Genomic DNA, 25155 nt, shown 5'->3' with positions numbered 1-25155 from the left:
AGCAGTGCTGGTGATGGGGGAGGTGTCAGTACCAGTGGCTCTGGTGGGTGCCGGCTTCGCCCATCCACCAAGCTGGGTTTTAGTAGGACCTGCAGTACCACTCGAGTGTGGTGGGGTGTGCCTTCCAGCTGAAGTTACTACCTTTCAGCCAGGGCCAATGGGAAGGCACCACACCCTTCTTATTCCTCCTCCAGACTGCTGGACACCGCCAGAAATAGTTATGAGCTCTGCCGGAGAGGAATTCACACGGAGGCAGAAGGCAGAGGATGGGCGGAGAGCTGCATGCCAGAAAAGCACTGATACAATATGGCGCGGGCCTCTCCGGCAGAATGCAAAACCATGTCCCAGGCTGTCCAAACCAGTGGGGCTCAAACTCCGAGCAAAACCTGGGAGCCGAGCCTCTATGAGCTGCAGAGGACACGGCAGTAAGCGATATTAGATGGCTTAGAAATCATAGTGTCACCAAGAAGCCTACGGAGCGAGCTGATGTGCCCCATCTGCCTGGACATGGTGAAGAACAAGATAACCACCAAAGAATATATGCACCGCTTTTGTGCCGACTGCATCATCACCACCCTCAGGAGCGGAAATAAGGAATGTCCCACGTGTTGTACAAAACTGGTATCCAAAAGATCACTATGGCCAGACCCAAACTTTGATGCCATGATGAATTAAAATCTATGCAAGTCGAGATGAATATGAAGCTCATCAGGAAAGAGCTCTGGCCAGGATCAGCAAACATAATCAGCAAGCGCACCGCCAGATTTAGTCTAGGTAGCTGCTTGTTTCTGGTTCACACAATCTCTGTATTATTAATCCGTGTTTTGACCTTTGCCTGTTCTGTCGACTCTCCTGTTCCTGCCTGCCATTTTTGTACTTCACTGCCATCTCCCGTTTAGCCTCAGCCTGATTTCCTGACTACTCTCTTGCCTGACAATTGTCACTTTTTGTACCTCCTGGTTTTGATCCTGTCTGATGACTACTCTTCTCTTGATTGCAGCCTTAAATAGGCAGCGGCCTCCTGGACCGTGTAGCAATTTCAGATCCCTGTACAGGGGTTAAGCGGTTTCGGGGTTCTCGGGATCCTGCTAAGTGGGCGGCTAGCATCTAGTCTGTCCGTGACAGCCATCCTGAGTCTGTGGTCCTGGGCAGAAGTCACATTAACCCTACTAATCTTGCTACAAGGCCAGTGTCTGCTAGAGATTTTGCAAACTCTACTTGGTTGACAGGACCGGAGTTCTTACTGGACCAATTCAAAAGAGGCTACAGGGGGCGTGGCTTGCTGATGGCCGAGTGAGCTGCACTTGCTGGGAGCTCTGTCCTGAACTTCCCCCATTAGCCTCCATTAGAGCACATTAACATCTCCCTGCTTATGGGCAGATCCAGGAAAGTCACCCGACACCGAGGTGAGATAAAGGAGACAGTGAGCAGCATGGATCGTTTCCTCAGCCAGAGCACCTCAGCAGCCGTCAGGAACACTAGATCAATGATGGCGTCTGCCTCCCTCATGGAAAACTCACAGCCCCGGGAAAGTCAAACACAGACACAGCAGGAGCTGGGGAAATCACAGCAGGACTTCTCCAGCGAGGAGGACAATGAGGGAGATCTGCCTAATCTACATGAGATAAGTAAATCTATCAAGGCTTTGCCTACAAAAAAAGATTTGGACAGATTTGCTAGCAGGCTTGAGAATACTTATAAGAAAGAGCTGCAGGCACTGAAATCTGAATTCACATACAGGGTAGAGGAGGTGGAGAAGTCCCAGGAAGCCATCACTGCTGAGTTGTCCCTACAAAGGAAAATATTACTTAGCCACTCAGCAAAGATTGATGAGCTCACTTCAGGGCAAGAGGACTTAGAGAATCGCAATCGGCGAAATAATGTCCGTATCCGTGGCATCCCTGAAAGTATTGGCATGCCTGAACTGGAGGCCATGGCACAGAAGCTCTTTGCTCAAATTCTGGGAGAACAAAGCTCTGGGCCGATTGAGTTAGACCGCATACATAGGGCCCTGGGCCCCAAATCCCCTCCAGATTCACGTCCAAGGGACATAATATGTAGAGTCCACTTTTATAAGGTAAAGGACTCCATCATGTCCGCGGTGCAGCAGGCAGGATCCATCAACTACCAGGGGTCCCAGGTCCAGATATTACCGGATCTGGCTAGACGCACTCTGCAGCTGCGAAGAGCATTAAAACCCCTGCTCCAACACCTCCAGGACAGAAACATTCCATATAGATGGGGTTTCCCCTTCCAGCTGACAGCGCATAAGGATGGGAAATCAGCAATCTTTCGCAAACTCGGAGATCTGGCTAAGTTCTTGGGGACTTTCGAGCTTCCTATGGTAGCACTGCCGGATTGGCCCTCAGGCCCCCAACTCCCTGTGGAACCCCCAGTATGGCAGCCAGTCCGTCGCCATGGGAGACAAAGAGGTCCTGACAAGAGCAATCCGACAGGGTAGCGGTCCTGTGTAGCATCCCTGTTTCCTACTGGGGATAACCTTCATGGGCCCTTCCGGCATGATAGCCAATTATCCCTGGAGCCACAGGGGAGGGCCTTACCATGAAACTGCATCAAAGGCTTCGTTGCAAGTTACTGTGATTTGTTGAAAGTCTTTCTCCTGTCACCTAATATTGCTTCTTTCCAGACTAGCATTGTGTTATTTCACAGGTGTTATCAGAGGTTCTGACATTGGGTCAAGTACTACTTAAACCTCATAGGAGGAAGCAGTAAACTGTTTGTGTTATACATCCACTTGGACCCTCCACCTGGTGGACCTGGTTTGGAGTGTCTTCCCCTAGCCTTTACTGACTGGACCCTGTGGGGCTGGACCGTCTAGAGGTGAAGATTTGGGCCTTTTGAGAAATAAGCCCGGGAGACCCATGTGATTTTCTTGTTTTTTACAATTACTAGAATCTTGTCCCTGATCTGAACACTTTGCTTACCTACCGGGAATGCTGATTGGGGTCAATGCCTAGAATAATAGCCTGTTATGATGTTTACTTTTCTTTAGATGATTAAGTTTTAGCGGGAGCATATAGTTAGTGCGCTTTATAATGATATATCATATTGTATTAGAGGCGGGGGGTAAGGAACGGACTCGCTGCCGTTCTTGGCTTCCTCTAACCCCCCTTAGTGCAAATGGCAATCCATTGCCATGGAAATTTTGCACCACTTAATACTAGGGTTCCTTACCCACCTTTTAGGTCCTTTGACCTAAACCTTGCTCTTTCTTTTCTCTGTCTTTCTTTCTTCTCTATCCTTCCCTCTCACCTGACTGGACCAGCCCCCAGATACCACATCATGCTTCCAGCTGACCTGCATTATGGATAGTGTCAAGTTTTGCTCCTTCAATGTTAAAGGTTTGAATGTCCCTGAAAAAAGAAAACAGATAGCATATTCCTGTCATAAGCAACGGGTGGCCATCTTGATGCTTCAGGAAACTCACTTTAGGTCAGATGCAATTCCTAAGTGTTCCTCGGCTTACTACCCGATTTGGCACCATAGCTCGAATCCTGATGCTAAGTCTAAGGGGGTTTCCGTGGCATTTCATAGGTCCTTCATACCAGAGGTGTTAGACTCCTGTATCGACCCCAAGGGAAGATATATTTTCTTAAAGCTTTCTTGGAAAACCAATATCTTTGTTATTGCTAACATGTACTTTCCTAACCAGGGGCAGGACAGATTCTGTGCAGACGGGAGGAAAATTCTGGAAGATTTTGCGGACTCCTCTCCGGTGATATTAGGAGGCGATTTTAATCTACCAATGAACCCGGCCCTCGATGTGTCCTCGGGTAAGTCGTCCTATCCGGCCTCAGTCATACAAAGGGTCAAAAAGCACATGCATGGTCTGAGATTGGTGGACATATGGAGGATTCTTCATCCGGACACCAAAGATTACAGCTTCTATTCCTCGGTCCATTCTGTCTATAGCAGAATTGACTCCTTCCACATTTCTCATGCCCTCCTAGACATGACAGTAGAAGCGACCATAGGTAATATAATATGGTCAGACCACGCTCCCATTTACTTATCGATTCAGTTAGGGCCTCGTGTCAAATCAAATTTCACCTGGCGACTGAATGAAAACCTATTACAGGATCAGTTATGCAAAGCGGACCTTACCCAGTCAATTCATAACTTTATTAGAGATCATGAATGTGATACCACTTCTCCTGCAATCCAGTGGGAATCACTGAAATGTGTATTAAGGGGCATTTTGATCTCACATGGTACCCGCCTGAAAAAAGAAAGAGCCATTGAAATAACGCAGTTATCTAACCAGATTGCCTCACTAGAAAGCAAACACAAACGGGACTCATCTCCTACAACCTACGCACAACTCTCTACAACCAGACATAAATTACTAGAGGTATTAGACCAGAAATCCAGGGGCTTAAGAGAACATCTCAAAAGCCGCTTTTATCAACTGGGAAATAGAAGTGGGAAGCTTCTTGCAAGGGCCCTCCATCCCCGCTCCATGAATACTTACATCCCTTTCATAAAAGACCCAGGAAGTGATGGTCATTTGCATAGCAACCAGGACATTTTAGCAGGCTTCCGCACATACTACAAGGCGCTTTATGATATTAGGGGACAATCGGGACACATAGCGACATATGGGACTCAAGATGATGTTAAAGCTTACCTGGAATCCCATAATCTCCCTTCCATCTCAAATGATACCTTACTGGAGCTGGAAGAGGACTTCTCCCTGGAGGAGGTCAATGCGGTAGTCTCAGATCTGAAGTCAGGGAAAAGCCCAGGTCCAGACGGGTTCTCAGCGGGTTTCTATAAACAATTTTCAGAACTTCTAAATCCTCTGTTCCTATCGGTCTGTAGATATATATCTGCAGGGGGTGCGTTCCCTCCCCAGGCGTTGATGGCCCACATCACAGTTATACCAAAACCAGGGAAGGACGCATCTCTTTGCTGCAACTATAGACCGATCTCGCTCATAAATCTAGATATCAAGCTTTATTCTAAAATGATATCAAATAGGTTACGAGACCTTCTTCCCAGACTGGTAAATCCAGACCAGGTGGGTTTCGTGCTCAGAAGAGAAGCCAGGGACAACACCCTGAGGACCATCTCCCTGATTGACGGCGCAAGACGTCACAGGATCCCCATGTGCATCCTGTCGGTAGATGCAGAGAAGGCGTTTGACAGGGTGCACTGGGGTTTCATGTTTCAGGTCCTTAAAAACATAGGGTTGGGAGAGCACATGATGAACAGAGTTACAGCACTCTACTCTTCGCCCACAGCACAAATCAAAATAAATGGCTCCCTCTCAGATTCCTTTACAATATGTAATGGAACAAGACAAGGGTGCCCCCTTTCCCCATTATTATATATTCTGACCATGGAACATCTGGCGGTGGCATTGAGGAGCAATATATCAATTAAAGGGGTTACATTTCACAAACAGGACCATAAATTAGCTTTATTCGCAGATGATCTGCTCCTGTACGTTACCTCTCCACTCATTAGTCTACCCAACATAATGGCTGAATTGCGGAGGTTCGGATCTCTGAGTAATTTTAAAATAAATACTCATAAATCCGAAATACTGAATATATCTCTTCCTCCAATGCTGGTGACTCAGCTCAAAGCCTCTCTCCCCTTCAAATGGCAGGTGGATTCATTGACATACCTAGGAATTAAACTGACGGCAGATCCCCTTGACCTCTTTAAATCAAATCACCGCCACATTTCCAGGAAGTTAGAATTAGACCTCAATAACTGGAACAAACTCCAGCTTTCATGGTTTGGGAGGATAAATGCGATCAAAATGGACCTGTTACCGAAGCTGCTTTATTACTTCCAAACCATCCCCTTAGTATTGCCGGCCTCTTTTTTCTCACGTCTGAAATCTAGCATAACCAAATTTGTCTGGGCACATAAACGCCCACGTATTTCCCACAAAATATTGAGTAGATCAAGGGATATGGGAGGAACTGGACTCCCTAATCTCCTTTTGTATAGCTACGCCTCTTTAGGGACGTGCGTTCTGGATCTATTTAACTCAGGTGAAACGAAAAGATGGGTGGAAGCCGAAAGCGCGCAATCTGATGTTGATCCGAAGGTAGTTATTTGGACCAGAGCACCACCCAGCTCCAGCTCTATCACAGTACCCTTTATCACAAAGCAATTGCGGAATTTTATGTCCCGAGGTAATAAATATCTTGACTTGTCCTCCATTCCAGGCCCATTGACACCGGTCCATAGTAATTCAGATTTTCAGGCGGGTTTCCATAGATCAACATTCCTCCATAAAAGGAAGAGTGACCATCCTATTATTCGTGACTTTATCTCAGACACAGGTATTACACCCCTAGATAATTACTCTTCAGATATCACCAAATCTCAAGATATGTGGTTCTTCTTCGAACAGCTGAAAAGTTTTATAGTGTCTATGGCTAGGAGGGTAGACATCTATAGGGCACTCACACCCTTTGAGGCCCTTTGCCTAGCGAAGGATCCTCCAGGCCATACCATTTCAACCTTGTATGACTTGTTTCTCAGATGCAGAGGTGCGAGGGACGGCTTGCCTGGGTACTTTGGGAAATGGGAGAGAGAGTGGGGGAGGTCATTCTCGGCTGAGGAGCGGACCAAAATCCTTCTCTTTATTGGTAAAACTTCGCTGAATGTGATATCACAGGAGAGGTGCTACAAGATCCTATCTAGGTGGTATAGGTGTCCTGTGAGTATCCATGCTGCCTTTCCATCAGCCTCTGATGTGTGCTGGAGATGCCAAAAGGAGAGGGGAACCCTCACTCATATCTGGTGGTCATGTCCCCCAGTGAGATCATTCTGGGAGAGCATTTTCCAGTTACTCAATAAACTCTCCTTGAGGCAGATCCGACCCACAAAAGAGTTAGCTCTCCTGTCCCTCGGGAATGTTTCTGCTTCAGGGTTTAGGAAAGGTTTATTAAGACATTTTTTAACAGCTGCCAGAAACCTAATTCCAAGATATTGGAAGCAAACTAGAATCCCATCACGGGATGAATTCATAGCAGAGTGCAACGAGATCTTCAGGATGGAGACCTTGATAGGTCAGACACTCGGCAACAAGGACAAAGTTGATGCTACGTGGGCCCCGTGGATCATGTTCAGGGACTCACCGGATATGGGTCTATGGATTCACGGGGGGGCAGGTATGTAGGTAATTTTCCATTCTCTTATTTCTGTACCTATAAGGTTAGCCTTGAAAATGTGGTTTTGATGTAGGAGGGCGCGTCCACTCGGGTGGGAACTCTTTGTACCCTTCCCCTTTCATCTTACTTTCCCACGTTTCTGTTGTCTTTACTGTCTCTAAATTCTTCTTCCACCTCCTCTTCTTTAGCTCTTTTTTTTCAACTTGTTCTTCCTATTTCAAACACATACGAATTGTACTTGTTATTTTTGGTCGCCAGTGGCGCAGGTGTAGTCAAAGAACTGTTGTGTTTTTAGCAGCTAGCTTGGATATATACCCTCAGCCTGCGCGCTGTGCAATTGTTTGATTATCTTCTTCTATTCTAATAAACTTTGATTTGAACAAAAGAGGCTACAAATGAAGATACGTTCAGCCTTCAGGATCCAGACATTCATCCAGAGATAGTCCTGATATCAGCACCTTCATCAAAAAATCCGAAGAGAAGGGTGGTTTGGGCTGTCAGTGATTTGAATGAAGCATGGACAGGGCTAGTTCGTGTCATTGCAAGGACAGACACAGATCCATCTTTCCTCATCCAGTCAGAAGGAACTTTCATGGAACTTTCACACCACTTAAGACGCTCATTTGGTTGCATTGGAATTTGAAAAATTGGATTACAACGGGGTTGGAGACAGTTTGGCCTAGTGGGACTTCTCCAATCCGAAGATGGGCTGTCGTTTGGATTATTCCAGGAACTTACTTAAGGACATTCATCTTCTTCGTTGATAAGTTAAGGTTTGCTGCATTGCTTGTATGTATTTTTTATTTCAGGTTGGAGGTAACCTTCAAAAGGAAAACCACCACTTCAAGGCAATATAGTGAAATCCAAGGATTTCAGATGGGGAGTGTGCTGCCAGCCATTCTCTTCGGAAAAGGAAATATATTTAATGTGATATGTTGCTTCCATTTATTCTATAGGAGATGGTATAGTGCACAGTATTTCTTGTACTTTGCTGCCATCTACTGGCCACCATTGTAATATGTTTTTCATGCATTATACTGTAATTTTCCCATGATGCCTCTCGCTCTGCAAGCTCTGCAACTCCTCATTTCTTTCTGGTCAGTGCATCAGTACTGAATAGAAGATTCTCCTGTTACCTCCATCCTTCATTTTGTAATCCTCTTCCATCCCTTGATCCTTACTGACTTCCTACCTCATCGAACCAAGGTATTGTGAATAAATAAGTTGAAGTTGAACCACTGCATCATCTTTCATGGATTTATTCCAGGCAGCTGGTCAGGCATGGGAGGAGAGGACCGCGAGTAACCCATCTACCATCGCTTGCACAGAAATCCATGCTCACATCCATGAGACACATCTCACTCACATGCATCGGTGGCAGAATACACACACTCCATGTCAAATATACCTGCGGGCCTTGGGCTATCTCCACTACCCAATGTATTGGAGCTTCTATACACAACATACCGCACGCCTGATTATTCAGCGATCCTAGCTCTCTGTCCACTATCCAGTGTGTCAGATCTTCTATGAGTCACATGCATGAGGTAACAGCAAGCTTAAGTGCTCTGTCCACTACCCTGTGACTGTGAGCCAGAACTACAATCTACCACATACTACATTCCAGAGTAGGCAGCGGGTCTGATATTCTGTCCACCTTCAAGTGACGCAAAAGGCACCATCCACCCTGAACTCTACGGCGGATTGCAGCAGTGAGTCTACTCCTTTGACTGCTATCCAGTGAGTCAGGCCCACCATCTACTTCGAATCCCATGCCTAAGGTAACAACTAGCTAACTGTGATGAGTACTAACCAGCAAGTTGATTTCTTCACGTCTCATGAGCCACATGGCTCCCACAACAGAGTTTCTACTCTACTATCCAGTGAGACTGTCTCGCTATCTACCATGAACCACGAGGCGACCATGGCAGCGGTCTAGAGGATTGAAATGCTGCCCACAGCCCAGAGATTCACGAAGACTGGGGCCGGCTGCGGTAATGTCAGGTCAACGGAAAGTTGAAGTGACATCACCGGATATCAGATGTCACAGAGCTCTAGGGTCACGCGAAGAGGATGAGCGGACCGCAATAGCGCCGCTCACAGGCACTATTAGCAACAAAGTATCGATGTGGCCAGTAATTAAAAGGGTTGAACCACCTCTTTAGGCTGTATGGGATTTGACAGCACATGTGCGCGTCAAATCACTGCAGAAACACTACATAATTAATGCAGTGTTTCTGCAGAAAAGAAAAAAAAAAAAAAAGCAGATTTCATGTGCTCTGGATGCAGCTTCTCCAATAGACAGAGCGGGGGCTGCATCCAAAGCGCACGGAAGTGACATGTTGCTTCTTAGAACGCAGCGATTTGGAACAAATTTTGGCATCCAAATCGCTGCGCTCTCAAATGCAACGTGCGCATGTCTCATGCACAATCTACATAGACTGTGCAGGGGACGCAGGTCGCATGCATTTACGCTGCGGTGCAATACGCAGCGTAAATGCATGAAATTAGGCAACGTGCGCATGAGCCCTTAAGTCAGTTAGCTTTACTATTTGCCTTTATCCTCCCTATGGTTCACAGCAGGCTTCCAGGTACTCAGTCCATTGTTCAATAAGCACCATCTCCTGCCGCGTCCTACACTGTGGTTCGCAGTGGTGGTCCAAGTTTTATGCCCACCACATAGAGGGGAGTCTCCCCACCTTCAACTGCGACCCAAGTGGTTAGCCGCGGCAGAGACATAGGGTTTGGGTCTCCTCATAGTGAAACATTCACTATCCAGAGTGTCAGGTCCTCCACGTAGTGCTGTGGAGTCAGCAGCCTCAACCAATGCCATTGATTCAGCTCTTACTCTTGGTACTTACATTTTCTTTCTAGGGCTACATGCACACGCTGTGTTTTTTGCTGCGTTTTTGGGTGCAGTTTTGTTGTCAGCAAGTTCTGACTTTTGTCTTCCCAGCATAGTCTGAGAATTCAGATTTGCTGTTCACACATTGCAGTTTATCAAAACCATGTGATGAAAAAGAAGCAGCACGTTCATTCTTCTTGCATTAATTTCACATTTTGTCACCCATTGAAATGAATGATGGGATGAAAAACGCATGGTACCAAATTTTTCTCTCTCGCTCTTCCTATCATATTTTGTGTCTCCTTTAGAAAACGCATTAATAAAAAATGCGGCAAAACCGCATCATCATGACAATTGTTTGGTTTCCATTTCCAAGCGCTCTGGGATAAGCGGCAGTTTTGGTTGCAGTGTGGGTGCAGTTAAAACTGCAGCATGCACATATAGCGTTACAGAGACTGGGTTCCATCATGTTCTTCGCAGGCGACATACAAGGCACAGACAGTCTTTTTCTCAAGTGCTGGTTTCCAATCGTTATGAGTGCGGACCATATTGTCTTACATAATTATCATGAGAGTGAATCGACTTCTCCAACAGGAATCCGTATCCTTTTCAGTTTTTCCCCCAGGTAGTGCTACCCGGTTTTTTAATATTACTATGCGGCTACTTACTTCACAGGCCCCTGCGGCATACAATCTCAGCCCTCAGGCCCGGTCTCTTCCGGATGGTTGTGACGATGAAGTCATCTCAGTCTGTACAACCTTCCGTGGAAATTACCTTCACAGTGCCCTTATATAAAAGTCACTGGTCCACAAGGACCAGATCACACAGTCAAGTAGGTCAGTCTGTTTTTGATCCCTACAGGGGCGGACAGTGTCGCTGCATCATCGCACTAACCAGTCATGCTGGGGATGCTATCAGAATAAATTGTTTTGCATTGCTCTCTTCAGGAACTTTGCCTGCACAAGGCTAAAACTGACGAAGGTTATCATCACTTCTATCCTTGTTAAGGGTGCTTTACACGCTGCGATATCGCTAACGATTTATCATTGGGGTCACGGTGTTTGTGACGCACATCCGGTGTCGTTTGAGACATCGCAGCGTGTAACACGTACGAGCGACCTTAAACGATCGCAAAAGAGACAAAAATCGTTGGTTTTGGAGAGGTCGTACACACACCAAAAATTGTTGTCTCGTACGTAGCGATGTTGTTCGTCGGTCCTGCGGCATCACACATCGTTGTGTGACACCGCAGGACCGACGACCACCTCCTTACCTGTCTCCACCAGCAATGCGGAAGGAAGGAGGTGGGTGGGATGTTACGTCCCGCTCATCTCCGCCCCTCCGCTTCTATTGGGTGGCCGCTTAGTGACGCCGCAGTGACGTCGCTATGACGCCGAATGCACCTCCCCTTTGAGGGAGGGATTGTTCGGCGGTCACAGTGATGTCGCTGACAAGGTATGTGCGTGTGACGCTGCCGTAGCGATAATGTTCGCTACGGCAGAGATCACCACATATTGCTGGAACGACGGTGGCGGGTGCTATCGCTAGCGATGTCGCAGCGTGTAAAGTACCCCTTAGTCTCCTACTACATTACACAAAGCATTCTCCTGTATGGGAAGCCTCTCAGGTTTTTCAATTACAGTTTTTCCGAGTTCAATCTCTAAACATTCTACAGTGTTCAAGTGTACATACTGTCATATCCCTCTACTCCTCCCAGGGTGAAGTCTCAACGATCAGGTTTAGCCCCCATGTAAACCACTAGCTTGTACCCACACGGTCTTGGAGATACCGCTGTTCCCTTACTGCCGGACTCGACAGGAACCCTAGTGCCTTTCTGTCAGTTCCAGCGGCCTGCCAAGGTTCATGTCAGTGACATAGCCTATTCTGGCTATGAAACATTTCTAGTTTCCTTATTCTGACTTCTCTTGCCTTACGGCGATTTTCCTGTGTCGTCCGTAAGGCTTTCCTAGAGTGGACTTCCTCTCGGGTTTGATCTCTACTGATTAAAAGGTAGTCTCCTTCTAATCTAGGTCTCAGTAGCTCAGAATAAATCTCTGTTTTCAGATGCAGGAGATGATCTTCCACACTGTTATGAACGTCTGATGTCATTAGGAGACTAGTGACAGGTTTGGGTCCAGAGTCTCACTTTGTCTTGTGAGAATCTAGATGTTACGGCTATGTGCGCACTAGGCCGTTTTACCCGCGGATTTACCCACGGATTTGCTGCGGAAATTTCTTGAGAAAAGGTTTGAAATCTTTCTGCAGACATTTCCCAGCAAAACCTATGGGAACAAAAAAATAGCTGTGCGCACGCTGCGGATTTTTCCTCAAGAAACTTCCTTGAGAAAATGAGCATGTCCATTATTTTCCGCAGGTACCTGCAGAATACCCCCGGAATTTCACTCCATTCACTGTAATGTAATCGCGAAATTCCGGGGGTATACCGCAGGTAGCAAATGATGTACGGTATACCCCCGGTATAGCCGCGATTTACCTGCGGTAATGCTCATCGCTCCCTGCGGTTTTGCAGGGAGTGATGTCTTTATGACAGAAAAGGAAGCGGAGGAGAGTAAACACAGACGTCACACTCCCTGGACGCCGCACAGAAGCACATCCGTGTGACGTCCGGCGGGTGCCCGTGCAGTCTATGTCCCGCTGCAGCCCCGCCGCTGCACGCACAGCAGTGTCAGTGTCTGCCCGCAGTATCAGCAGCTTGTCACCCTGCAGCGCAGGCAGACACTGACACTCAGCAGTGCATGCGGCCACGGGGATGCCGAGCGCTGCTGTCAGGAGGTGAGAGGAGATAATTACCTGCTGTGACGATCTCCTGCCTCCTGATGTCACTGCTGTCTATGCCCGCGGCACGAGACTGTCACTAGCGGTGACGTCACGGGCACTCGCGATACTGCTGACAACGCGGCGGGCATAGAAGGCAATGACAGCGCTGATGGCAGGACTGAGTTGTTGTCAGTTGTTGACCTGACTGTTGTCAGGAGGATCTCATCTATCCTCCTGACAACAGCGCTCGTCATCCCCTGCAGTGACCTGGGCTATTCCTGTTAGCTCAGGTCACTGCATTGCTCTCCCAGCCAATGGGGAACATTCTGTTCTTCATGGACTGGGACAGTGACTATGGTATGGATCGCCGTGGGACGCCCCCCCCCCCCCCTTATTGGATTACGCCGGACGTGGAATTGATTGTTCTCATCAATAAATTGGTGAAAGAGGGAATGTGGGGAGTGTTTTTTTTCAAATAAAACTTTTTTTGTTGTCTATTTTATATTTTTTACTTACTGGGTTTGTGATGTCAGGTATCTGATAGACGCGTGACATCACTAACCCCAGGGCTTGATGCCAGGTGACATTACACATCTGGCATCAACCCCATATATTACCTCATTTGCCACCGCACCAGGGCAACGGGATGAGTTGGGGCGAAGCGCCAGGATTGGCATGTCTAATGGATGCGCCACTTCTGGGGCGACTGCAGCCTGCTATTTTTAGGCTGGGGAGTGTCCAATAACAGTGGACTTCCCTAGTCTGAGAATATCAGACCCCAGCTGTCCGCTTTACCTTGTCTGGTGATTTAATTTGGGGGGGACCCCACGTTTTTTGTTTTAAACTATTTAATGTAAAATAACAGCGTGGGGTGCCCTCTGTTTTGGATTACCAGCCAAGGTGAAGCTGCCAGCTGTGGTTTGCAGGCTGCAGCCGTCTGCTTTACCCTAGCTGGCTACAAAAATAGGGGGAACCCCACGTCATTTTTTTTTTTAATTATTTATTTTTTGGCTAAATACAAGGCTAGGCACCCTTTAGTGCCACATGAAAGTCACTAAAGGGTGCCAGCTTAGAATATGCAGGGGGGTGGGACATTATATAGGTCTCTCTCATCTATCTATCTTTCCCTCTATCCATTATCTGTCTATCGATTATCTATTATCTATATTATTTATTTCTGTTCAGCATAAAAAAAACAAAACAAAAAAACGCAGGGACCAACCTGCGGAAAAACCGCGGCAAAAATCGCATGCGTTTTCCCCGCGGATTTGGTGCGGTTTTTTACCGCAGGTGCGGTAATCTTCTACTCCCTGAAGTTTCTCAAGAAATTTTGAGAAAAATCACTTTTCTAGTGCGCACATAGCCTAAGGCTAGTTTCACACTTGCGCTATTTTGACGCAAACTGAATCCGTCACTAATGTAGTACAGTTCATTTATTTACAGTGGAAGCGCGACATCATGTGGACACAAGCGGGTACTGCATGACACACACACGCGCCATAGTAACGCGCTTCCACTGTAAATAAATGAACTGTACTACATTAGTGACGGATTCCGTTTGCGTCAAAATAGCGCAAGTGTGAAACTAGCCTAAATGGGTTTTTATTTCTCGTGGTGTACCAAGGGTTAATGTCAGTTTTCCTTGCTGGCAGCTTCTGATTCTTCTCATGTGCATCCGGTTTGTGACCACACCCATCACCTTTACATAGTCACATATTCCCATCAGATGATGCCGGTTATACAAAATCCACCTTCGTATATGCCACTGAGGAGGAACATTTTTCTAGCAGCCTCTAGACCCTTCCTGCTGCTGGAGCCCTTGTGTTGGAATCTCTACTGGTGTAGGCTGCACTCCTGGTGTCTGACTATTGCCAAGAAGTGTATTCCGCAGTTTGTTGACCTCTCCTCAGGTTTATTATTGCAGCGTTGGGTTTAGTGCTCTGGCAGGCCATTTCACTAGTGAGGGATATGTTCTGGGCTTGCAAGGGACTATCCTGCTCGGCGACAGGGTGAAAGAACCTGTATAGGCACGTTAGGGAGCTTAGGGTACAGCCTCAGGTGAGTGCAGGATGTGTCCAATCTCCTTTGTCCTTAGCATCAGGGCCCATTATTGTTTCAGTGTCCCCTTGTTTGTGGTGGTGCTCATTGGGGGTTCCATGTTGTCTGGGGGAACCCAGATAGTCAGCGTGACACAGGCTTTGTGAAATTTGTCACTACCCTGGGCTCTTCATGGGGCTTAGCGCTCCCACGCAGAACCCTCTCTGGTGCCCCTTCGGTAGCCACTCTTTTTGCCTCCTTCCGAGAAAAATCTCTCTTGGGCGTGATCAATAATGAAGATTGTCACGCAATGTCCTTCATTCCCTTTGAACAGGGTAGTGTTCTTCTGCCCCATCTTCCTCACATATCAAGTTTGGTTAAAGAGCGCCTCCAGGCTACGATCTGACTGGAACAATCTACTTAGATTCTTGAGTTTCTCTTCCAGGTTCTGAAACATCATCCTTGTGAACTCATATTTGGCAAGGAATTGAACGCCTTCTCTGGCACTCCAGCTCTCTTCTATGTCTAGGGTCTCCCCAAACTTTGCCGTTGGGACGCAATCGCCATCCTCTAAGCGGCCTTCCAATTTCCTGCAATCTTCCTTTCAGGTTCTACTAAAGATTCATCTTCTTCCCTTTGACTAGGTAGCTCAGATCTAGGCTGAAGGATTTCTTCATTTAAATTTTTTAGCGACAGGTTCAGTCCTGGGAATCTCATTTCTAGTTCTCGTGATTTTAATCCTTTTCTTCCCACACTTTGACTGATTTAGGACCTCCCATAGCTTCCTGTGTACCCAATGAAACGATAGAGGAAAGAAAAAAAAAAAGAAAAAATTTTTGGTACTCACTGTAAAACATTTCTCTGAGCCTTTGAGGGACGGACACAGCACCCTCCCTTTTCTGAATGTTTTCTGTATTTTCTCTCACATTGCTTCTCCTACTGCTTTCACACTAACTAGCTGACACGTCTCCGGTCGGTGGGTATACACTGCTGAGGAACTTATTTTCTTTTTTTAACTAGTAAAATGGTTTGCTTCCTAGTGGCAGCAGCATCCACCCATGGTTTTGTGTGTCCCCCAATGAAGGCTTCGAGAAAGATTTTACAGTGAGTACCCAAAATCTTCTTTTTTGTTCTAGCAGTTGCCTTTCAAATTCCACGCTGAGGATGGAGTATTGGGCTTCTGGAATAGCAGATCTGGAATCTCTGGTAGAACCCATGAATCGGAGATTTACGCGATTCTTAACCATGAGAACTATGGTCTCTAGGGACATAAGTGGCTATCAGAATCACCTATGCCTGCTGGAATCGGCGTAATTGGGGGGGGGGGGTTGACCCTACGCCAGTCCGAAATCCCACTTGCGTATGAATGTGGCGACTGCTTGTGGGCACCCTCTGTGGGATCCAGAAAACAATTTTTCTGTTCAATTTGTTTGCAAACAGATATTTCTTGGGACCCCCATTTACTCAATCTATGTGAACACCTTCTGATTCAGTGTCCACTCCCCCTGACTTAGTTGAAATCAACTTAGAAAATCTACTGGCTGTTGTCCTGCCATCGGATATGAAGCATTGTCAAAGATGAGATTCTGTGATCTGAAGAATGTGATTGATTTCTGTCATTAGGAATGGGACTCTTGTTCCCCTCTGAATGATTTACATAGGGCACTGCAACATGGTTGTCTGAAACATCCTTACATGGTGGCCTTGTATGCACAGAAGTAACTTAGTGCACATCAAGGTTGGAGATACCAAACCACTTCATATGGCCACAGGCCTGGGACAAAAGTCCCATGGGTGTATTAGTAATTTACATGATAAATCTAATGATACCAAAACTAAATTCTCACCTTAACAGCAACAGCTATTCCAGCCAACATGCCACCACCACCCACGGGTATGACCAAGGCCTCCAATCCTGGCACCTGCCATTTAGCACAACTTTTATTAACCATTACGATTAGCCATAAAGAATAAATAAAAAAAAGGATCCTGGTAATGTATTACCTGTTGTAAAACTTCAAGGCCAATGGTCCCTTGACCCGCGATGACAGTGGGGTCCTGATTTGGATGGATTAAAACACCCCCAGTTTTCTGTACTACATTAGCTGCCACTTCTGCTCGAGACTTGGGTACAAAAAAAGTCATAAGTAACAGGACATAAAGACAAACTCACAACTCTATTGTAGTAATATTGCTTTTGGAAATGTAATAAAATTCAACAGCTTGCACATGTCTAATCAGAAGAACATGTGTGGTACGTATACAGACTAAGTGGGCAGTAAATGACATTCTTGTGGTCAGTGATATCTGAAGTCTAATGGACAATGCTAATAAGGAATACTTAAACAGAAAATGATGAATAAAAAAAAAAAAAAAAAAAAAAGTTTGAACAGCTACAAAATGTGTTAAAATTATAAAATAGTCATTGCTTAAACATATTAAAACACCCTCCGCTCTAGTGACCCCCATCGGTCTGGCAGCAGTCAGTTTTTCCATCATTGACATAGCCACTGGAGCCATATCTACGTGGAGCTTTCCTGCTTTTACTCAACACACATAGATTTTGCTCAAGAGACTCTTGTCTCCTCTCACCTTAAAAATAATATGTTTAGGCTCCAAGTGCTCATTTAAAACAAAAAATAAATCACATGACAATAATTGCATTACCTTATCCGTTGGTTCACAGTCCACTATCACAGCACCATACCCAAGAATGGCTGATTTCTTGCATGCTGCAGCCGTGTTTGGTACAACTACATGTGCAGGAATTCCTAGAAGAGAGAAAAAAAAAAAAAGTAGCGGTAATAGGGAGGTTGTAATACTAAAATAATATACAGTCGCGGCCTAGAGTATTGGCACGCTTGAAATTGTAACAGAATTATTGCAATTACATGTTTTGTTATACACTTGTTTATTTCCTTTGTGTGTATTGGAACACACAAAAAAAAAAAAAAAAAAAAAAACCCAACAAAAAAAAACAAACAAAAACACAAATTGGGCATAGGTTTACCCATAACTTTAAAGATGGGCAGGACAAAATTGTTGGCACCCTTAACTTAATATTTGGTTGCACACCATTTGGAATGCATGTCTACAATCAATCACTTCCTATAACCATCAACAAACCTCTTTGGAATTGTAGAGCACTCTTAAAAACTGCTCTCATATTTGAAGGGTGACAATTTTAAGATCTCCACGTGTTCAATGGGATTTATATCCAGACGCATTGCTAGACACTTCAGAACTCTCCAGCACTTTGTTTCCATCCAGTTCTGGGGGTGTCTAGAAGCATGTTTGGGGTCATTGTCCTGCTGGAAGACCCATGACCTAACACGTTAATCTAGTTTTCTGACACTGGACACTACAATGCGACCCAAATCCTTTGGCAATTGTCAGATTTCATGAGGTCTTGCACACAGTCAAGACGCTCAGTGCCAGAGGCAGCAAAACATCTTTGAGCTTCCACGATATTTCACTGTAGGTACTATGTTCTTTTCTTTGTAGACTTCATTACGTTTTCAGTCAAACGTTGAATGATGTGCTTTACCAAAAAGCTCTATCTTGGTCTCATCTGTTCACAACATGCTTAACCAAAAAGATTTTGGCAAACTGCAGTCTAAGAGCCTTTTTAGGTCTGTCAGCAGTGGGGTGCTCCTGGGTCTCCTGAAAAAGCATTTCATTTAGATGTGGACGGATAGTTAGTGTTGACACTGAGGCACCCTAAGCCTGCAGAACAACATAAGTTTCTTTAGGACTTAATTGGGGCAGCTTTTCCACCATTCGGACGGTCCTGCGTTCCAACCTTTCATCAATTATTCTCTGCCATCCACGACCAGGGAGATTAGCTACAGTTCAATGGGTTGCAAACTTCTTGATTATGTGGTGCACCATGGACAAAAGGAACAAACATCTCTGGAGATGAACTTCTAACCTTGATATTTTGCAAAGATTGAGTCAGTCTCCCTTTTTTATCTGAATTCAGATGTGATTTTCATATTGCCCACACTTGTTACTTGCCACAGGTGAGTTTGCACGAGCATCACATGATTGAAACAAAGTTGTTTACTCACAACTTTAAAAAGGTGACAGCAATTTTATCAGGACCATTTTGGGGTTTTTGTGTGAAATTATGTCCAATTTGACTTTTTTTGTGCGCGTTGTTCCGATACACGCAGGAAATAAACATGTGTATAACAAAACATGTGTAATTGCAATAATTTTTGGGGAGAAATACTTAATTTTCTGGAACAATTTCAAGGGTGCCACTTTCAACCGTGACTGTATTAGCAAGAACTAATACAGTGCCATATGATGTTGTGCAGCACAGTACACAGAATAGGCTCAGGTCAGTCACCAACAGTGGTCAAAAAGGGTCTCATTCTACATATACACATAATAGGTAAAAACTAGTGAAACTGGCCTCAGGGTCCCCATGTTTGCAAGGAAAGAGCTAATTACTGAGCCACTTTGTCATGCTTAAATAATTACCCATGATGTGCGCTGCCAAAGCCAATGCCTGCCCATGGTTGCCACTGCTGTGAGTCACGACTGCAGTACATTTATCTGAAGGTAAACTCTTAACAGCATTTATTGCCCCTCGAATCTGAAAAATAAAATAAAAAAAAAAAAATACAAATTATATGGATTTTCAATAATAATATTATTATTATTATTATCAACAACAACAACAACAACTTTTGTGGCATACAAGTAGTATATGTGGAATACGGCGCACCATATGGCTCATTTCAGTTTGTTGTATATGGGACCATATCTCCATTATGCTGCATTCACATCTACTCTGGTTATCACAGAAGCAGAAATAATGGCAGTGATGGAACCTAGCGGTTTAGATTACCAAAACAGATAGCTACCCAAATTTAGTGACTCAGTCCCAAAATTCTCCCCTGTAGGGAAAGGGTGGAGGAGATCACTAGATGAGTTTTGCAAAACTCAGATATTTGCCCATCTTTATTAAATTACTCTAAAATTTGAGTTTACCCATATTCCTTCTTCCACTTCACTACTTCACCATCTTTACCATATTGGTGACAATCACAGGCAGAGTTTTAACAGTTACCCAAATTCAGGGCTGGTTTTAGACAAAGTGGGGCCTTAATTAACATATTGCTGCATTAGACTCATGCATTTAGGTTGCATTTGCATGTGCAGAGTTCAGACCGTTAAACTAATGCGATCGACAACATTGAAGTCCTTCGGTGCTTGTTTCCTGGCCTCTTTACATAGGTAGACGAAGAATGATGGGGGCAGAATAAATCACTAGAAGAGCAAACTGTCCCCTACAGTATCATGTTATCAGGAGCACATTTGCAGTTGGCACCGAGCTATGTGTTGCTGAGAACAAGGTTTTTTTTTTTCCGCCATAAACAAACAATTCAATTATCTGATGAATGAGCATTTTGCTAGTTTACTGGGCGATTGCCGACCTGTTTACACCTATTAACTCTTATCTGTGCATCAAAAGAGTGGAGGCACAGTGGTTCTCCTCGTCCAAAGAAGTTCAGGGTGCAAAAATCAGCCATTAAGGTGATGGAGTCTGTCTTCTGGGATAAGAACCTTAGTGGCTGATTTTTGCACCCTGAACTTCTTTGGACGAGGAGAACCACTGTGCCTCCACTCTTGACTGCGCCTTGTTTTCAGGGTCATACAAATAAATCCAGGTCTCAATCATAGTCACCAGTCGATCCAAGAAGTTCTTATCAGTCCGGAAATGCTGACATATGGACGGGGAAGTTTTCACTCGCATGCCTCTCTGATCTGTTGTGAAACATTTGGGGACCCACTTTGCAGATAGCTTCCTCATGTCCAAATGTTCATGGATAATGACACAAACACGTTCACTGGAAATCCCCATGATGTCTGCTATTGCTTTAGCTTCAATTTGCGGATTCTCCAGTATGAGGTTGTGCACAATATTGAGAATCTCCGGAACAACCACTCTCACTTGTCCAGGACGTTCCTCATCATTGGTGCTGAAGTTACCCATTTTAAATTTGGCAACCCAGTTCTTAACTGTGGAATATGAAGAGCATTGATCCCCTAATATCTGCGACATATGACCATGAATATTCTTCTCAGACTTTCCTTGCAGAAACAAGACTTATCACTCCGCTGCTCTCAGTTGCTGTGAATATCGCATTAGACTCCACCATTTTGTTTTCCCGTGTACGTAGAACACTGTTGCCATAAGCAACAAACACAAAATTTTGAAAACATATATTAGATGCATAAGGTTTTCATGTGATGTAACATTCATTAACAAAGAGACAAAACAAAAATAAAAAAATTACAAAGCCAAAGACTTAGCAGCACCTTGTATAATTACCAGAAGCCCATACATTCTAAATGTCCTCACTAATATATCACCAAGAGTATATACATTCTAGACAAACATACACACACAACCTTTCCATCTGATCTTAAGGTATTCTGCAGAGTCCTGGATTTGTGGTGACATTATGGTCACATGAGTGATTGAGGACCTTTGGTGACATCACAATCTGCACATAGGAAGCTACACTGATAATGCTAATACCACTTGCTGTAGATGCTGGAGGGGCAGGTCCACAAGAGGCTGGGGCTATGGGCAACTGCCCAGTTTGCCTCACCCTAAAGCCAGCCCTGCCTAAACAAAAACCTTGCGGACCTTCTTCATTGAGTGAGACCTCTACCTATGTGCTCTCTTGTGTTACCTATACTTTTTCACAGTCCTTTGTAAATGATGGTATTCATGAGACAGGTTTTCAGGAGCCTCTCTGGCAACTGCACTTTATCTTTTGACTCTGGTTTTAGTACAATATATTTAGTTTTTGGCCTTATTGCAGATTGTAAATGTTTATAAAAGCTTGTCCCACAAACATACATCACCCACTGATCCCAAGATAGGGGGCCCAAAGTCCCCATGAGAGAATTAAGCATTTGTGAGCATGTATAATTGTTGCTCCATTAAAAGAAGTTGTCCAACTTTAGTTGTACCCAAAAAGGCATATGTGGTCACAGTTGGGGTCTCCTGCACAGGATCACTCTGTTGGACTGGGGCTGGCTTTGTATGTTGGTTCTTATCAATTGCCGCCATGTAATAATACCTTTCTCCAGTGCAATTGAATAGACAATGGCTGCATCCTCTGGCAGAATCAGCTCTTTGTTGGAGGTCTCAGGAGTCAGGAGCCAAACTTTCTGCATTCAGCTATTTGCCACAGTGGCTTTCATATTGAAGGGGATGTCTGATGACATGACCTCATAGAAGACTTGATAGTAAGTTGCTACAAAGAAACTTTATTTTATAGAACAGTTTACCCTTAATATTGCGAAAGGCAAATAAAATTACCTTGAAAGAGCCAGTCTTCTGCAATAATTCACATTTAAAGAATAGCTTGCGTGCAGCGAGTGCATCAAGACTGGAACATGTCATTACTGGGGTTGTATGAACAAAGCCTTGGATCCTTCTCTGAGCTTCTTGCACATCTCTTAATGTTACACAATATGAGGGACTCATATTCCTGAAATAGAAAATAAAATGTCACAGTAAATCCCTTCAATAAAGCTTCTGTTATAAAATGATCATCTAATAGCGTTAAACAAGTCATAAAAGCCAAATCCAAGTCTAATATATACAATAGTTTATAGTGTGGGGAAAAAATAGTTCCTCCTGGTCTATACACCAGTTGCTGTAAAAAAAAAAAAAAAAAAAAAAAAAAAATTATATAATATATACATACCCACACACACACTTGAAACCAGATGTTTACATACACTCTAAAAAGGACACATCTGCAGGTTTTTCTCACTATTTGACATGAAATCAGAATAAACCTTTCCCATTTTAGGTAAATTAGGAACCAAGCTTATTTATATTCGCCAAATGCCAGAATAATGAGAGAATGTTTTAAGGCATTTTTATTACTTTCTGCAAAGTCAAAAGTTTACATACACTAGTGTACTATGTCTTTAAACAATGCCCATATGATGATGTAGGAAGTGTACAGGCCTTTGCTTTGAATGACTTCAGCTCATCTGCGGCCACAGGACATCACTGGTCTCTCACACTGCTCTGGTGTGATTTTGGTCCACTCTTTCTCCAGTCTCTTCCACAGTTCTTTGACTGTTGTGGGTTTCTTGCCCATAAAACTTTGTCACCAAGGTTTTTCCAGAGGTTTTCTATTGGGTTTAGATCAGGACTCTGGGCTGGCCATTTCACTGTATAAATGTTTTCTGTTTCAAGGAACTTCTTTCCCAGTTTTGTTCTGTGACAGGGGGCATTGTTCTGCATGAAAATTGCTGGATGATTGAGTGATTAACACAAGTAAGGAACCAATTGTTGAAGGTTCTCATACACACTTGCATACACTCTGCCATGTAGCTGTATGAGAGGTCCAACTCCTGCTGCAGAAAACCCTCCCCAAACCATAACACTTCCTCCACCACCTTTCACTGACTTCTTAACACGCTTTGGATTTAGTCTTTCCCCAGTTTGTCAATGAACATAATGTTTTCCATCAGACCCAAATAATTTTAGTGATGAAAGGAAGTTTAATTTAACTGTGGACCACTTTTCTCTTCCAGACAACATGCTCCTCAACAAAGGTGTGTCTAACCCAGAGGTCTCAAACATGCGGCCCGAGGCTGCTTGTTGCGTCTCGCAGACCCCATGACGATCACGGCCCTATTCTGGGGGCCGGCGCCGGCAGGACTTTACTACAGTTGAATTATTTGCTGTACAACGCAGAGGAGCTGTCTGCACTATACCAATGGCTGCCGCCCGCCAATCAGAAGCAAGGAGGTGTTGTCACTATGACGTCACCTCCTTGCATCTGATTGGCAGGCAGCAGCCCTTGGTACAGCGCAGACAGCTCTTCTGCGCGTTACAGCAAAATGATTTAACTATAGTAAAGTCCTGCCGGCCCTCAGCATAGGTCCGCGATCGTCACGGGCTGCAACAAGAAGGTAAGGTACATGCCCACGATCAGGACTCACTGTGTCCTGGACGCAGCGGGTCCTGACCTGCAGGGCTGCAAGTCTCCACTGCAGGAGGCCAAAGCGGCCAGTGCCCGCAGGGTTCGGGGCATTTAGGTCTCCTCGCTGTGTTCTCCATAAAGAGGATGCATATGGTTCCGCAGCAAAGAACATGCTGCGGCCTCAAAGCCACACCACAGGTCAATGTTTGCTGCGGGCCACACACGCACAGTGGCAGGGGATTTCTAGAAATCCCATCTACTTTGCTTGTACTAAATATTGTAGCGTTTTAGTCACAGCTGAAACATGCTGCGTCCAAAACACCGCAAATACTGATCGTGAGCAAACAGCCTGAGGGAACGGAGGAAAGGTGAGGAGAATATTTTTTTTTGTGTCAAGGATGGGCAGAATACTTCTGGGCACAAGGATGAGCACAATACTACTGGGCACAAGGATGAGAAGAACACTACAAGGATGGGTACAATAATATAGGGCACAATACCACAAGGATGGGCAACTTACTACAGGGCACACGGATGGTGGACATTACTACAAGATGTTGGCTAAGATTACCATATGATGCTGCTAATTGTGAAACAGTATTACAAGAAGGCGATAAAATGTAAAAAAAAGAAAAAAAAAATCATGAATTTTTTTGCCATTAAAAATGCTTTTTTATATATAAACTTAACTAAACAAAAAAGTGCAGGTTTGTTATAATAAACAAGCAAAATAATGTTCAAAAAAAGTGACCCAAAAATGTATTGAAAAAAAAATCATGGAATCATTAAAAAAAAAAATATGGCACTTTATCCTGCAAAGAATGCGGCCCATCAATTTTTTTTTCTATATGCGGCCCATACACCCAGCTGAGTTTGAGACCCCTGGTCTAGCCTTTTGATTCTTTCTGCTAATGAGAGGTTTGGTCAATGCAGAGTGGGCTTTCAGTCCAAATGTTCTTAATCGTCGTGACACTGTATGACGAGACAGATCCTTACCCTGTTCAGTGCTGAGCTGGTGAGCAATTCCAGCTGCTGTGTTGGAGATTACCCATGGAGATCCTTCACATTATCCTGTCCTCTCTTGCATTTGTCTTTCGGGGGCGACCAGCCATCTTGGATGACTTGAAAGAGTTTGTGATGTTGTAGAGATGCAATATTCTCGAAATCACAGACTTGGAACAACCAACTTCTCTTGCTATGTCTGATGACGGTTTCAAAGATATGACCCTTCGGCAGCAGGTTGTCCAGATGAAGGACAGTCACTTTGGAACAGCACACCATTTTTGCAAAGGTCAGTGTACACTGGAAAGTTAGACTGCCAGATAAGTAGGGTTTGTCAGATAATTAAGGAAATTAGCCCCAA

General features: G+C 44.7%; 1 protein-coding gene across 3 annotated transcripts in view; it reads right to left on the bottom strand.

Moving 5' to 3' along the window:
• SRR (serine racemase) overlaps nucleotides 1-25155 on the bottom strand; it is an 81640-nt gene that overhangs the window by 47418 nt on the left and 9067 nt on the right. For 2 of the 3 annotated variants that reach the window (XM_075335346.1, XM_075335347.1), the window contains exons 2-6: nucleotides 22166-22337; nucleotides 19306-19420; nucleotides 17485-17588; nucleotides 16822-16941; nucleotides 16665-16739 (exon numbers count right to left, since the gene is read on the bottom strand). In XM_075335346.1, coding sequence (XP_075191461.1) covers nucleotides 16665-16739; nucleotides 16822-16941; nucleotides 17485-17588; nucleotides 19306-19420; nucleotides 22166-22333 — 582 coding nt within the window. In that variant the 5' untranslated portion in view covers nucleotides 22334-22337. Of the gene's footprint in view, nucleotides 1-16664; nucleotides 16740-16821; nucleotides 16942-17484; nucleotides 17589-19305; nucleotides 19421-22165; nucleotides 22338-24788; nucleotides 25017-25155 lie in introns of those variants that run through there. The other variant, XM_075335348.1, reaches the window with a different exon arrangement.

Source organism: Anomaloglossus baeobatrachus, chromosome 2 (assembly GCF_048569485.1).
Source record: "Anomaloglossus baeobatrachus isolate aAnoBae1 chromosome 2, aAnoBae1.hap1, whole genome shotgun sequence".
NCBI lineage: Eukaryota > Metazoa > Chordata > Amphibia > Anura > Aromobatidae > Anomaloglossus > Anomaloglossus baeobatrachus.
Note: the sequence above shows the minus strand (reverse complement) of the source record. Positions and strands in the feature narration are given on the sequence as shown.